A 14,230-nucleotide genomic window follows, 5' to 3' on the forward strand; every position below is an offset into this window, starting at 1 on the left:
ATAGCACAGAGCTTGATGCAGCCCTGGTTGAGGTCAAGCACTCCAATTCAAACCTCTCAAGGGCTTTCTCTATGTGTTGCCAGTGTACTGGTAAAAATGACTTTAAACTCTTGTCAGCGCAGTTACTGGTGCATGCATCACAGTCCCACTCAAATAAACCTGTCACAACACAGAGTCAGCAGCTAGAGAAGAGTACAAGGGCAGGCCTCTAGCTTTTCATTCGAGCATCACTAAACGTGCACAGAGTGCCCAATTATTTCAGCATTATTGAGCAAGCCTACAGGAGGACCCAGGCCTTGCTACATTAGATTTTCTTTAGTAATTTGCTCAAGTACCGCTGAGGACACTTAAAGGGCTTAAAACGGTGGCTGCAACCAGTTTCCTTTTCTGGATTGTTAATTCAGGTTTTCGCTTTCAAATTAACTCTCACTGCATGCTGTGCAGTAGCGCTGGGAGAACTGTTTAACACTAATTTTCTCAATTTTCAGCCTTTTTTTTTTGGCATTATATAACTGCTTTTATAGTTACTTATGTTTTGATTAGACATGTATGTGGTGCATTTCTGCTAGAAAGAGGAAAATGTAATATCTCTGCCAGAGAAATAAAAATTTCAGCAAAACTGTAAAATTCCTTTTTTTTTCTTTCCTTCTAATTCAGCCAGAAGTTTACCAGTTGTGCTGTCTCCAAACATATGGACATTTTTAAAACGCCAGGATGTTTGCAAGAGTTTATATCTGGATTGATCAGATGCATTGGTTGATGTGATCGTCACTTTTGATAGACGGCATCAGTCTGACAACCCCCGGCTCCCTGAACAAATTCAATATCTGTGTTTCGTTTTTCACAGCAGCAGCAACTCCAGGCCCAGCATTTGTCACATGGACACGGTCTTCCCGTGCCGCTCACTCCGCACCCCTCGGGCTTGCAGCCTCCAGCCATCCCACCCATTGGCAGCAGCGCCGGTCTCCTGGCACTCTCCAGTGCGCTGGGGGGACAGTCGCACCTCCCAATTAAAGACGAGAAGAAGCACCATGATAATGATCACCAAAGAGGTAGGTGCTGCTAGATGAATGTGAGACTTCATTCATTTCTCTTTTATTCTTTCCTTTTTTTTTTAACTCTCCTCTTCAAAAAAAAAAAAAAAAAAAAATTTTCACAAGAAGTCGTGGCTAATTGCCTCAATATTTATTACCTGGCAGTAGCCAGAAATTGTGTTCCAGTGCTAGAAATCCAGTTTTATAAATCTGGCTGTACAGTATTAATAATTAACTGTACAGAAAAGTTAACATCTGTGCAATTTATTATTTAACAGACATCAGGATTCTTTCTTCCAAGTATGATAAATGTATAGTTTTATGTAAACTAACTGGTACTTTTCTCTTTCTCTCTCCCCTCACCTCACCATCCCGTGCCACCGCTTCCTCCCCTTGTTCCGGATGGGGGCTGCTCTGCCTGCAGACAGAGACTCCATCAAGGTAGGACTCCATTTCATAGGTGTAAGGAGTGGCTTAAAAGAGCTGCGTGCTGCATTTTTCTGAAGTATGGCCCAGAGTAGTGGAAAAAGTCACAAAAGTGAAACATGAGCAATGCTCATGTTGCTTAGCAGAACCCTGCACAGACTGTGCATTAGACGTAGAACGTGGCTGGTAGTGGGGCAGCTGGGATTGCAGATGTGTTGTCCAGTGGGTTTGGTGGAACAGCACTGGGGCTTCCTCCTGGATGTGGGGAAAGGGCTGTGTTGGCGTCCCTGCCCAAGCTGATGAGAGAGAAAGAATTAGCCGTAATTTGGAGGCTGTAAACTGTAATTCTGATATGTCCTGATAATGCAGATATGTCGCTCGCAGGGGAGAGGTGGGTTGCTGCCCACTGTCCTTGCTGAAGCAGCTCGCTCCTCTTGAACTGCTGTTCCCTACCTCAGCAAAGGCGCTACACTGAGGATCCTGCCTTTCTTTTCGAAAAGCTAATTTTCAGGCTCTGAATTACTCTTCAGTGTATGTGTGTGCACCATCCTGTGCGTGGTAGTGTTTATAAGTAGATGTAATAAGCACCTTGTGGCTTGTGTAATTTTGAGCATTCAGTGATGCGTACGGCTCAGCGTATGTGCCTGAATGATTGTCCTGGATGTGTCTGTCAGAGACTCCTGGGGTTTTAATGCTGCAAGCAGAGAGGTGCATCTTGGCCCTGCAGTCTCCTGTATCCGTCTGCTCTCCTCACTGGCAGTTTACCAGCTTGCAGCAGACTCAGTTGTTGCCAGCTACACAGTTACCTGCCCAGCTCTGGGTAGCTGAATGTAGTTACAGAGTGGAGCCTGAGTGGCTTGCATAATTTTCGGGAGCATAAGATTATGCCTTTTTAGGTGATGGTGAGTGTGAAATGAAAGATACACTTCTCTTACAAAGAGCAAGAGCTATATCCACCTTTTGAGCACTTAGAACCAATTTGTCAAGTTTTTAGTGATGCTTTTTTTAGGAAGATGTCATATATTCTCAGGGTTGTCCAGATGGCAGAAGGGGTGTTCACAGCATGACTCAGGTGCATTAAATGAGGTGACCAGGAGCTTGCCAGGCAGATGTTAGTGGTGTGCCATAGATGGGATTGAGAGGAACATGGTGCGAGGCTCAGGCTTTGCCCCAACCAGAGACCTGTCTGTTGGACTTGCCACGTGGGGGGCTGTGCCTTCACTCCTCAGCAGCTCCAAGTGGTGACGTGTCCCACACCCTTCCCCAGTGCACCCATTCTGCCGCCGGCAACTCTGCCACGTCCCAGTCGAGTGCAACTGAGCCGATGGTTGTCAGTTTTGCTGTTACCCACATGGCTCTGCATAACAACCAGGAGCTGACAGGAACTGTCAGTTTTTACTGTGAGGAGCAAAGGCACTGAAGCTGTCTATCTGCCGACGTAGGACAGCAACGCGTCAGATTTCACTTCAGATTTCTTGTCAGGAGGGTTGGAGACTGGGATTATTGCTTTATGCAGCAAGGCTGGGTGCAGATTAATGATGGTTTTCTTAAAACACACCGCGTTTGCTGTGAACATAGATTTGGTACATCATCATTTTTTTCCAGAACCTCCACAAGCAAGTACAAGTAGGGCAGATATCTAAATGTGGGAATACAAACCCACCTGGTTTCTTTGGTGAGTTTGCATACCTGTACGTTTGCAACCATGAGTGTTTCACTCAAGAAGGTGAATGAGAGGAACTGTTAGTATATGTCAATCGCTGTCTTAAAACAAAATGTGTTAGTAGTGTTTCTGTAATGTCTGTGGGATGTTGGGGTGTTTATACTGGCGTGGATGTTACAGAGAGTGTTTATACCAAAAAGGCTGATTTTGTATGGGAATAATTCAAAGGCACTGTTATTCGTAAAGTTTTGAGAGGGAGAAGAGGGTGTCACTACTTTGTACCAATTTACTTTCAAATGATAACTAGATGTTTGTCTTGCACAGTGTTCAGGTTGTGAGTTGGCTTGTGTGTCAGCATTATGGGGCTTGCTGCCAGCTTTGCAAGGTGAAATAGTTTGCTAATTTCCTTAAATGTTTTCAGTGATACCCAGAGTACCAGTTAGTCGCTTGTTGGATCGATCTGTCCTCCCTTAAGTGGCTCCTGGTTAAGGGAGGCTTTTTATGATTGTCTGTTGTGTGACTTGAGATGGCTTTTGTCAGCCAGAACGTGCCAGTTGCCAGCAGCTGGAGTCTGTGTGCTTGTATGAAATAATTTATTCATGCAGGATAATGCTCCTTAACATTTAACAGGTAATGAATGTGACATAAATTTCATTCTTGCTTTTAATTTTTCCCTTTCCTCTTCTAATGTGCAAACAGGCAGCTCTGGTACTCTAAATAGTAAGTAATTTTTGGCCATCTGTCAAAAGGAAATTTCAATACAAATTTAAATTAATGGTGCCTGAAATTTTTTATAGCTCCTCTAAAAGCCTCTAATGTGCAGAAAATTCTGAATCTGCTGGTAGTAATTAGTGTAGCATGTAATGAGGATATGGGCAATGTTATACAGCCCCAGTGTAACGTTTTGATATGGTAGCAAAATTTTGATTTATACAAGGTTGTGCCTGGGTTTAATTGTGAGAGACACTTTAAAGTGTTTTCTTGCTGATACAGATTATTAAGCAGGGCAGATTTTAGAATAGCTCATAAAGTGTAAATTTATGCTACAGTGTACAATTCAGATAACGAAGGTACACTACCCATTTCTACAAAGAAAGGAGTTTGGCTGAAGTAGCCCATTGCTTGCCACCACTTACAGTGCTTTGCTGGCCAGTTGTCTTTGTGAAACTTGCTGTTCCTAACAGTGCTGGTCCTGATCATCCTCCTGGTTCAGCTCAAGGAAAAAGACAGTTTGCATCAATCTTCTAAACATGATGTTTTCTGCCTGGTAAGCCAGACTGGGCTCACACCCTTCCCAACAACTCCCTGAACTGAGCAGTTCACTGCTGAGATCGAGTAGTCACCTTCCAGGTAACGCAAGATTGTCCAGGAGCTATTCCTAAATAATAGATCAGCATCAGCACAGCAAGCTCCATGGAGAAGGGCAGCTTTGGGACCTCTTTGATTTCATGTTGAATTCAGTTCTCTCAATCTTTTGTGAAGTTTGAAAGTGTGGGAAAACTCTAGACACAGTAAATTGGGTCAGGGGAGCGCTCTTTGTGCAGCAGCAAGGCTGTGGCGTGGACAAAGGGAAGGCAAGGGTGGCAAGTTCCAGGGCTGCACTCAAAGTGCAGCCGTGGCTTAAGGGCTCTGAGGGAATATAATGTGTTTAGACAGAAAGACAAACAAACAGCTCTGCAGTTAACCGAGCAGCTTTTAATAGAGGACTTGGCGTGTTTCCTTTTCAAAGCAGTAAAACCTCTTTTGAAAAAAAAAAAAAAAAGCTTATTTTGCAGTGGATTCTTGCTTCCTAATTGCACCCTGCAAGGATTTTTCCACCTCCTGCAAGATCTGCTGATGCAGGAGGCATGTTGTTCTTCTCAGCCTTGGTACTCTCTCTGGGACAAACGTGGCAAAAGTTTTTCCAGTGCCTAACAAAGTCCCTTCGTAAAACACCCTGTGAAGAAGCCAAGGAAGCATTTTGTGTGCAAAAGCACCACCTGGCAGAACGTAGTCTATCTAGTGCTTGCAGTCTCTCCCTGCAGCTCTCGCTGTGGCAGCTGGAGTGAAGGAGACCCCAGATGCTGGCTGGGTTCTGGGTCTGCCAGAGGTAGCCAGGGTGTCCCTGAGCAGGTTGCTCAAGGGTATCAGAGTCTCCTGAACCACTGCTTCGTGCACCGGATCCAACTTGTGTAACTTTTTACCACACCACTTGTTCTTTATACTCATGTGGTGTGTTGTTTGTTTGGTTTTTTTTCCCCACTTGAATTGTAAATTATTTGGGGCAGAGACCATGCCCATAGTAACACTTGCCAGTGCAGTGGAGACTGTTCATTTTGATGCTGGGGGTTACTGTTTCAGCAGCAACAAGTTCCAATGACTAAAAGCTGCAGTCTTGTGGCAGGAATAAAATAGTTTGAGATTGCTCTGGGGAAAAAAAAAAGTTTTAAATGAAAGGATCTGAAATAATGTATCAAATGTGGGTTGGGGGTGAACTTCTGTCCAACCTGCTCTTGAAATAGGAGGAGTCTGTCAGGGCAAATTTAAGTGGGTTTAGCAATAAGATTACTTTTGCCTTAATCTGTGTGAAGGCTAATAATTACGCGTGTGGCAGATGCAGGGAAAGTGGATGGGTGTGATTCCCACGTTCCATTCGCATTTGTGGTGGCAGGTGCTCCAGTGCTTCTCAATTTAGCTTCTCGAGCTGTTAGCCATTCTTAAGTGTTTAGACCTCTGTTCATTTAGTATGTAAGTAAGATAAAGCTGCTTACTTCTGCAGCTGTAATTTGGTACTTAAAAAAAATATGAGTGTAATGCTGCTGGAAAGAACAAGGCAGTTTAAAGTCAAAACATCCAACATATATTGTAAGACTTTTGGATATTACCAAATGTAATGACATTGCTCGGACTTTATTCGTCTGCTGGTAGAGGAACATCATGTAAACTGCCAGGATGTACGTTGTCTTAATTGTCAGGTTTCTTTTAAATGAGACTTCCTCTAGTGGTGAGTGTCTCGCCAAATGTCTTTGTGTCCAGTATGTCAAAGAACAAGTCAAAGAAACACAGTTATCTTGTACACACCTAAAGAAATTTGCAGAATTTATTTCCTGATCATTTTGTTATTTTGCCACTTTAATACCATTCAGCTTAAAAGCACTTCACAGGCTTGTTAAGATCCAAATGTTTCACACCCGTGTCACAGATTCTGCTCATCCTTTGCTCCATTCAGAAACAAGGCATTGCGTGTATTCTGCTTTCTGTAACAGTGAAGCAGTAGTTTTAAAGTGAGCATATCTGAACTGAACTTTGCTCTCCAGGATCTGTGGTTTTGATCTTTTTGAGTGTTTTAGGGCTAGCATTATCAAAATATGAATAACTTCTGTTAGCTTGTGATACATTAATTTTTTCAGTATTAATTGATATCTGCTTCTGGGTGTGTAAGCTGTGCCGAATGTAACAGGTGCCCTAATTCCATAAAACGTGTTGTAATTGTTTGTTTGTGGAACAGATGAATAAATATCTATGGGGCATAGCTGGTCCTCAGGTGGTGAACGTGAATGGATTAATGATGTGATTGGGTGAGACATGCTTGTTTGTTGCAGTCTCGTCCAGTAACTGTCTGCTGAAGCAGAACAAATATTAATTAGCAAGGTCCTGTTTGTTGTCTCAGTCTATCTTATGGAGCTGATTTTTGGCACTGCTTTCTTTTCTTAACCTTTTCATGGCTAGACTTGTAGCATGTCATTCAAGCCCTGTGTTTTTTTAACAGACTTTTAGAACATGAAACTAGGCCTCAGGTATATCTCCCAGGTGCGTTCTTTATTTATTTTCTAACTCCTCTCCCCCCGTGCTGCTGAGTTTTACATTTCTTTCATTCCGTGTCACATCATTTGCCTTTTTAATGAGGTTATCTGGGAATTTTAATTTAGTGTAGAGTATTTGTGTGAAGGCAACAGCATATACCCTTGTATCAAAGAATTAGCTGCCTCTGCCATTTTTGGTGGCTTCACGTCCTTTACCCATTTAGTTTTTTCTCGCTTTTGTGTATTCATAGAATCATAGAATGTCCTGAATTGGAAGGGACCCGCAAAGGTCCAACTCCTGTCCCTGCCTGTATGCTTGCCTCTTACTTTGCACTCTTTTGCCAGTTACCGCAGGGTGACTGTTATTTGGTGATGTGCCCACATTTGGACAGACTCGTGCAGTGCTTCTCACTGGCAAACTTTATTTTGCTACTTGGTGATTTAGGGTAACTCAAATGTTCTTTCTCCAGATGCTCTCTTCACCTGGAGGCAAACACTTACATGGGCTGTAATTTCTAACCTGAGCAGTCATGTCTAATTATTTCCATGGCAACCGACTGTGATGTTGATAACACAGGATTATGACTTCACATTGTTGAGTAGGAAGAGGAAGTTTGCTGGGGTGAGGAGGTGGGTGGAAAGGTCTTCTCCAGTGCAAAGGCTTTGACAGTGTAATAGATGGGGGAAAAGAAGTAAAGGGAGGGAATGAATTTGTTTATTATCTCTTTTGAAGTTCTCCTCATTGTAAGTGTACAACTAAAATCATACCTTGGATTCTGGCATTGATGGCTTACACCAGTTTACTCATGCTGAACGTGTCTGGAATGAAGAACACATTTGCAGGCCGGGTTAAATAGGTGTTAGTCAAAGTAATGGAAGAAAATAAACAATACTTGTCAATTTTTGTCAAAGTGGCTTAAATGGCTGCTTTTTGTTATAGATTTCTGTTGGCACTGTGATACCTGTTTTGGTTACATTGAGCACTTTCGGTTTTGATTTTGAGTAATCTTTAAAACCCTTAGATCCAAAGTAACTTGAAACATCCCTTATTTTTATGCAAATCAGTAGATTCCATGGACATGCTGATTATCTGCTAAAGGGAGGGAAGGAGGACGGATTACCTTCTGAAATCAATGACATGGATGACAGGAGCTGGAAATTTCTGTCTTCTAGCTAAAGTCACTGAATGCTAGTAGTAGGTTAATATTTGTATTTGTACTACTACTCTTCCTGTCTCTTCCCTGGCATGGCAAAGAAGCATATTCCTAGTCAAAGTGTTATCAGTCTCTTAGGTTGATTTTAGAAGAAGTTGAAGGAAATGAGTAGTCTGACTGATTCCCAAGTTGTTATGCAAGATTGTTGAGTGCATTATGAATTACAAAGTTTTAGCTGTGCTTTGAAGGAAGAAGCAATTAGGCCGGCCAGCAGGAATTGGCCATTGAGGGGAATTTGAGGGAAGGTTACACCGTGTCTCCCGCCTCTCTCTGGTACAGCTCTAATTGAGTTGAATAATTAATCAAATATCTAAGGCTCGATTAGCCTATTCTGCATAGCAATTTGAAAAGTTCTGTGTTTTCTTGAGCGACATTTGGCCTTTTGAAGAACAAAAAATTGGAAATGCTAATGTTTTTCAGCCAACTAAGGGAAGAAAATAAAAATGTCTCCATAGCAACAAAGCTTCTTTCTAGATGGTTTCCTAAGATATGCTTGAACCAGAAGCAGATGTCTGATTTGAGAACCTCGCCTCCTTCAATGTAAACAAATAACTTCTAGGCAGGTGTTGGAAATAATATGGAAATCCTATTAAGGGGCCCTGGGTTCCTGTCACTCAGGAAGCCCCTGCCACAAAAGGGTTAGTTGTCTGAATAAAGGAGGCAGAGTAAATTCTCGTTAGGCTTTAGCTTTTCCCAGGAAATGATTGTCTCTGCGTGCTCTTTCTCCTGCGAGTCTGAATGTAAGCCGTTCCTTCTATTGATCCCCTCTGCCACCCTTGCTTTCTCCCTCTCCTCTCCCGCTGGATTAGCGCTTGCTGTCGGTGGCAGCTTGCTGTGGGCGTTGTGGCATTTCTGATTTTAACCCCCATCCCTCCATCCCCAGCGCAGCCTCGGCCGGTGAGAGGACAGCCAGAGGAGATGCCCAGTGCCAGCCTGGAGCCAGGAGAGGATGGGAAGCGGGTGATGGGGGAGGTGGAGCAGCTGAGTCCTGGGTGGCTTATTGCTCCATCTCGTTTGTGTGAATTTATAGATGATGTTGTAGCCCTTGGCACTGCGACACAGCGCATTGCCTGGACACAGGATTTTTCTTTTTCACAAGGGTCACAGCTTTGGAGGAGCTGCGGTCAAGGTTTTGGCATGGCTGGCTTGCTGGTGTCACATGTTGGGATTCAAAATGAGTGTATGTTTTTTCTTGTAATATGTCTACAAAGTTGGTGGGACTTTTTTTTTCTTCCCCTCCTTCTTTAGTTAGAAAACATGTTTTGCCTACCATCGGTAGTCTGTTAGTCTGGTGTAACAGTTTTGCCACCTTTGAACTTGCCTCTGCCAGTTTTGTTCCCAGACCCCTCTGTGCTCAGCCCTGCACTACCACAGCCCAGGGACCAGCTTACCTGCGGCCTGTGGGTGGAAACTTCAGTGCTGGATAGGCAGGAGGAGGCACCGAGGACTTGTTTTCCAGGGTCTCTAGGCTGGAAGCAGAAACTGTGTGCGTATTCCCCCCTCCCCGTCTCCACTTTCCTCTGTGCGCCAGACATGCATAGTGATGCTCTTAATAACACTCAGAGGGTTAAATGTGGATAAACACAAAACAAGGCTTCTGAAAAGCCTGACGATTATCATGCAGCATTTCTCGGACTATAGCCCCTGAGACGCACTTCATAAAGCCAATAAAGTGCACGCCGGTGGTCTCCCGTTGCCCTGGCAACGGACCACAGGGCACCCTGTGTGTGAAATGCATGAACATCTGCGAATTAATCTTTTTTAGTTTGTTCTTTCCTTGGCACCGGCGGGGCCGTGCTGGCTGGCAGCGGCGGGGGCTGGGCTGGAGGGTCCCCCAAGGATGCCCCCGGCGCCTGGCAGAGGGGATGAAGCCAGGTCCCTCCTGGCAGTGCTTCCCGCAGTGGAAGGACTCGGCCTGGCGGCACTGTCACAGGAATGCTGTTAGCTCGCTTTTGGCTGCACAGGGAAATGAATTAAAAAAAGAAAAAAATTCTCCTAAATTGAGGCATTATTGGGCTTGTCAGTCTGCCGTGAAAAAAATAATCTCAGGGGAAAATTGAAATAAGAGCTTGTGTCTGCACTGCACTTTACTGGACTTCACCACTCCTGTGCTTCGCTCTCACCAGATTGTGGTGGAAACAAAAGTCGGGAGTAGCTGGTCTCGTGCACACTGCAAAATGGAGACATGTAACAAAAATCAGCAGCGCAATAGCCAAACCGGCAAGTGGCCTGGCCACGACTGCGCTTGCGAGGTGTAGAACCCGGGGAACGATGGTTTCCTCTGCCTCGTGGAGCAGTGACCCGACACAGTGGTGGTTCACGTCCCACCAGTGCCCGTGCAGGTGTGCCAGAGCTGGGTTTCCCTTTGCCCTGCTGTGGCAGGAGCAGCCGGCTGCAGGGTTCGTGCTCCGGGCGCTGTGCCCGCTGTGAGCGCAGGGCTCGTCCTGCTGCTCTGCACCGAGTCTCCGGGAGGACTGTAGGGGGAACACTGTGTATGTCCTATCCTCAGTGAATGCTGGATGCAATCAGTGTTTTAATCAAGTATTGGAAGTGAAATGCGGCTTTAATCTGCTAATTGCATTAAGAGGATGGCAGATTGCTCTGTATCACTTCTTTTTGAGCTGCAAGCTTATCAAAGAGTACCGAGGTGCTTTTAAGTGAGGTGTTGCAGCCAGTCGGACTCTACTTGTTTGCATACGAATATGAGCAGGCACAGCTGTACCTCTGTTCTTCTGCCTCTTGAGAGGCAGTGAATGCAGCTGTGGGAGTTTCCTTAATGTGTACTTACGCGTAAGTGGAGCGGAGGGAGGGAGAAAAATTTCAACACGGCTTGTTCCTTTTTCCATTTGCAGGCTGAGCAGTCTATCGTAGCTTCTCCAGGCAGTGAAGCTGGCATGTTTGAAGCCACTGGATTTTTTGAGAGAGGGCATACAGTATTTTCTTGGCTATATTAATCTTGCCAGGTTGAAGTAAATAATGACACTGATTTTACTGACGGTGTCCTCTTCCGTCAGACTGGTGTGCACTGCAGAGGTGCAGCGCAGGCATATGGAAGAAGGGCCTGGAGAGGGTTTTCCTGGTTGCAGCTATCCCCAGAAGAAGGTTTGACTGCCGGGGTGTGTGGTGTGAGTTTGGCACAGACCACACACAACACAAAACTTGGCAGCTTCACCAATGTATTTCTGAGTCCTTTGCTCATTTCATTTTAATAAGAAAGTGGCCAAACTATATAGAAATCATTGCTTGCATTGAGTTGAACAGCCATTGCTGACCTAAATAACATGAAGCTTTGCCTTGCGATGTAACAACACCAGGCGTTAGGAAATCATTGTATTTGGCTTGTAGTAATTATAGCTGTATGTTTATATTTCTTGTCTCTCCCTGATCTATTTGCTGAAAGCATACCTGTTGATGCTGTATTTCTGTCCCACCTCTCTATTTCTTTTTAAAATACCAAACTGCAATTTATTTTAGCCTTTGAGGAACTGGATGTTTTGCTTTTCCTCCCCTGCTTCGAGAAACGAGTTTCTTGCAATGACTTGCATATATTTTGTAATGAGCTTTGCTGTACCATACTACAAAATATGAGAGGAATTAAATGTCTGAATAATTTTAAAATAATCACTTTAAAATCAATTACAGTAAACCTTGTGGGGTGAGAGAAACCTGTTTTCTCCCATTCCCTTGAAGTACGATATCTTTCCAAGTGCCCTGTCAGGATGCATAATTGGCATTAGACTGGCAAAGGCATCCTGCTTTCAGTATAAAGGCAGCCTGTCCAGGGTCACATTGGTGCCTTTATGAAAAGCACTGTGTGCTCACCACGTAGGTGACCTAAAAGCTTTATATCACACTGCAGGTATTTTAAAACAATTAAGTATTTAGCAGATCTTCTGTAGGACTCTTTGTGTGCCTCATGAAGGTTTTCTGGTAACTGTGTTACCTCCAGCCAGGGCCAAGGCTTGAGGTGCCATTTTTGGACCCTTCTTGTTGCTCCAGTGGATGAGGGAAACGAGACATTTTTGTGTGGTGGTGTTTCTCTTCCCTGATTAGAGTGGCATCAGACTGTGCAGGTTTTTCCCATTTAATCTATGCAAGTTGCAACCCTTTTGATATCAAGTGTTTTCTGTGCTATAGTACCTCTCTGTTGTGCCTTTGGTCTCCATGGACCCTAAACCATTTTGCAAATACTGCTAATGACTGTAACAGTTCTGCAAATACTGATAAACAAAATTAGCCTTGCAAGTAGCAAAAACTTGGTGTATAATAGTAAATTTATCTGAAGTTTCCCACCAAGTAGAGTAGGGCTAAATACCATCACGAAGTGACAGAGCTGTGGCTGCTTAGTAGACGAGTGTTTCATATTGTTTTGGAGGGAAAGAGGAAGAAAACTTTGATTGAAGAAAGCTCTTTATGTTGACAACACAGAACTCCAGAGATGGCTACAGTGCAGTCACTGGAAACCCACTTGTTTTACAAACAAAATATGTTGCAGATTCTAATTCTAAAAACAAAAATTCGCACTTTAATTTGACATACAGACAGAATTTATCCTAGTATTTTGCTAAGTCTTGACACTGCCAGGGATTATTTCTGAAATACTAGTTATTCAGCACACACAACTGCTACCGTAGATGTCAAAAATAAAATATTTATAAGTGTATTTGATATTGTGTTCTGGCTCAAGATATGTATCTGTCCAACACTGCACTGTGATGTATATGTAAAGTGGTCTTAGAAAAAACATTTGTTCATATCTAGGTTTGTTCTTGCCAAAAGTGAGATTAAATCAAAACAAGCACCACTTGCTATCTAATTTGCTCATTTTCTTAAAGTTTGCTTAAAGTTTAAAAACATTATGTGGATGAAGTGATACGGTTGTGACAAAAGCCAACAAAAACAAGGCAGCAGACATCTGGAGGTGGTGGTTTCCCACACTGAAGACCTGAAGTAGAAGATGCAGTGCTTACCACATGGTTCTGTGCTGTATGACTAGTTTGCACTGCTCTTTGAAAGCGTAAACATGAACCCTCCTGAAACCTCTGGAGAAAAGCACACGAAGATTTGACTTGTGGCTGCAGAGAAAGAAACACTAAAGTGGGTGATTAGGAAGAGATCAAATGAGCATGAGGGGGAGCAGAGGGAGAGAGAGAGATGTGGGAATAAATGAATATTTCCTCTCTGCATCCACCTGACTAACTGCTGTGCTTATTTTTATCCACATTTTACATATTCTCTGGAGAGAACCCTTTTACAACTCGCATGAAAAAAAAGAGGAAGAAAAATCGTAGGCAGCAGCCTTGATTATGCTGTATGAAGATCAAGCAGCTAGTAGACCGATGCATGCCTAGCGCTTGTGTGTGAAAAGCTTTTTGCTCTCTATACAGTGACACCAGAAGCAAGGCGTAGGAAGGCGTTAATCCTCTGAACATTAACGCTTTCCAGGATAATAGGTTACCATTGTCCTCTGTTATGACAGAATTTGCCTAATGTTTCCTTTTCTCCCCTTGGACATCTGGTGGTTCCTCGGAAATATTTGAAGAGCCATCGTTTAGTAGTTTATGGGAGAGCCTTGAATAATTCAGACAACAAATGATTAGGCAAGCACTTGTCTATCTAACTGAATTATTCTGCATGTTTGCTGAAGCAGTAAAGCAGGAGAACAGCATTTCCTTCTCCGGAGGGTTACTGTGGTAGTATTGACCCACCTAGTTGTTGGGTTTCAGCCTTTTGTTGACACTGTTGTAAATGAAAGCAGTCTGGCCAGGCACTGAGCAGCTGGGCTGGATAATTGTGAAGGATTCATGCTTGTTGCTGTTACCCCCAGTGTTTGTAGTGGGTTGTTTGCTTTGACTTTTGTTGAACTGTTGACAAAAGCATTAGATACAAATGGGAACAAATAAAGTGGTGAGATGCCAGGAGGGCTTGGCGGTAATGGTGGTTTTCATTCTGACTTAAATGGGGAATGTCGACACAGATCTGGATGGGAAATGGAAGGTGTGTTCAGCGTTTGTGTGCTTCCCCCTCCCCTTTCCCTTCCTTTCCTTACTGCTAAACATGTTTTGGCAAACATAGGTGAATAAAAACAGAGCAAAGGCAATTTTACCATTG

The 14,230-nt window shown here is 43.6% G+C and overlaps 1 protein-coding gene across 3 annotated transcripts in view; it reads left to right on the forward strand.

The window, feature by feature from the left end:
• Positions 1-14,230, forward strand: part of LOC136114788 (transducin-like enhancer protein 4) — a 98,593-nt gene that overhangs the window by 54,492 nt on the left and 29,871 nt on the right. For 2 of the 3 annotated variants that reach the window (XM_065860358.2, XM_071802879.1), the window contains 2 exons: positions 848-1,052; positions 1,459-1,475. In XM_065860358.2, coding sequence (XP_065716430.1) covers positions 848-1,052; positions 1,459-1,475 — 222 coding nt within the window. The remainder of the gene's footprint in view (positions 1-847; positions 1,053-1,458; positions 1,476-14,230) is intronic. The other variant, XM_065860359.2, reaches the window with a different exon arrangement.

This window comes from Patagioenas fasciata, chromosome Z (genome assembly GCF_037038585.1).
Source record: "Patagioenas fasciata isolate bPatFas1 chromosome Z, bPatFas1.hap1, whole genome shotgun sequence".
Taxonomy (NCBI): Eukaryota; Metazoa; Chordata; class Aves; order Columbiformes; family Columbidae; genus Patagioenas; species Patagioenas fasciata.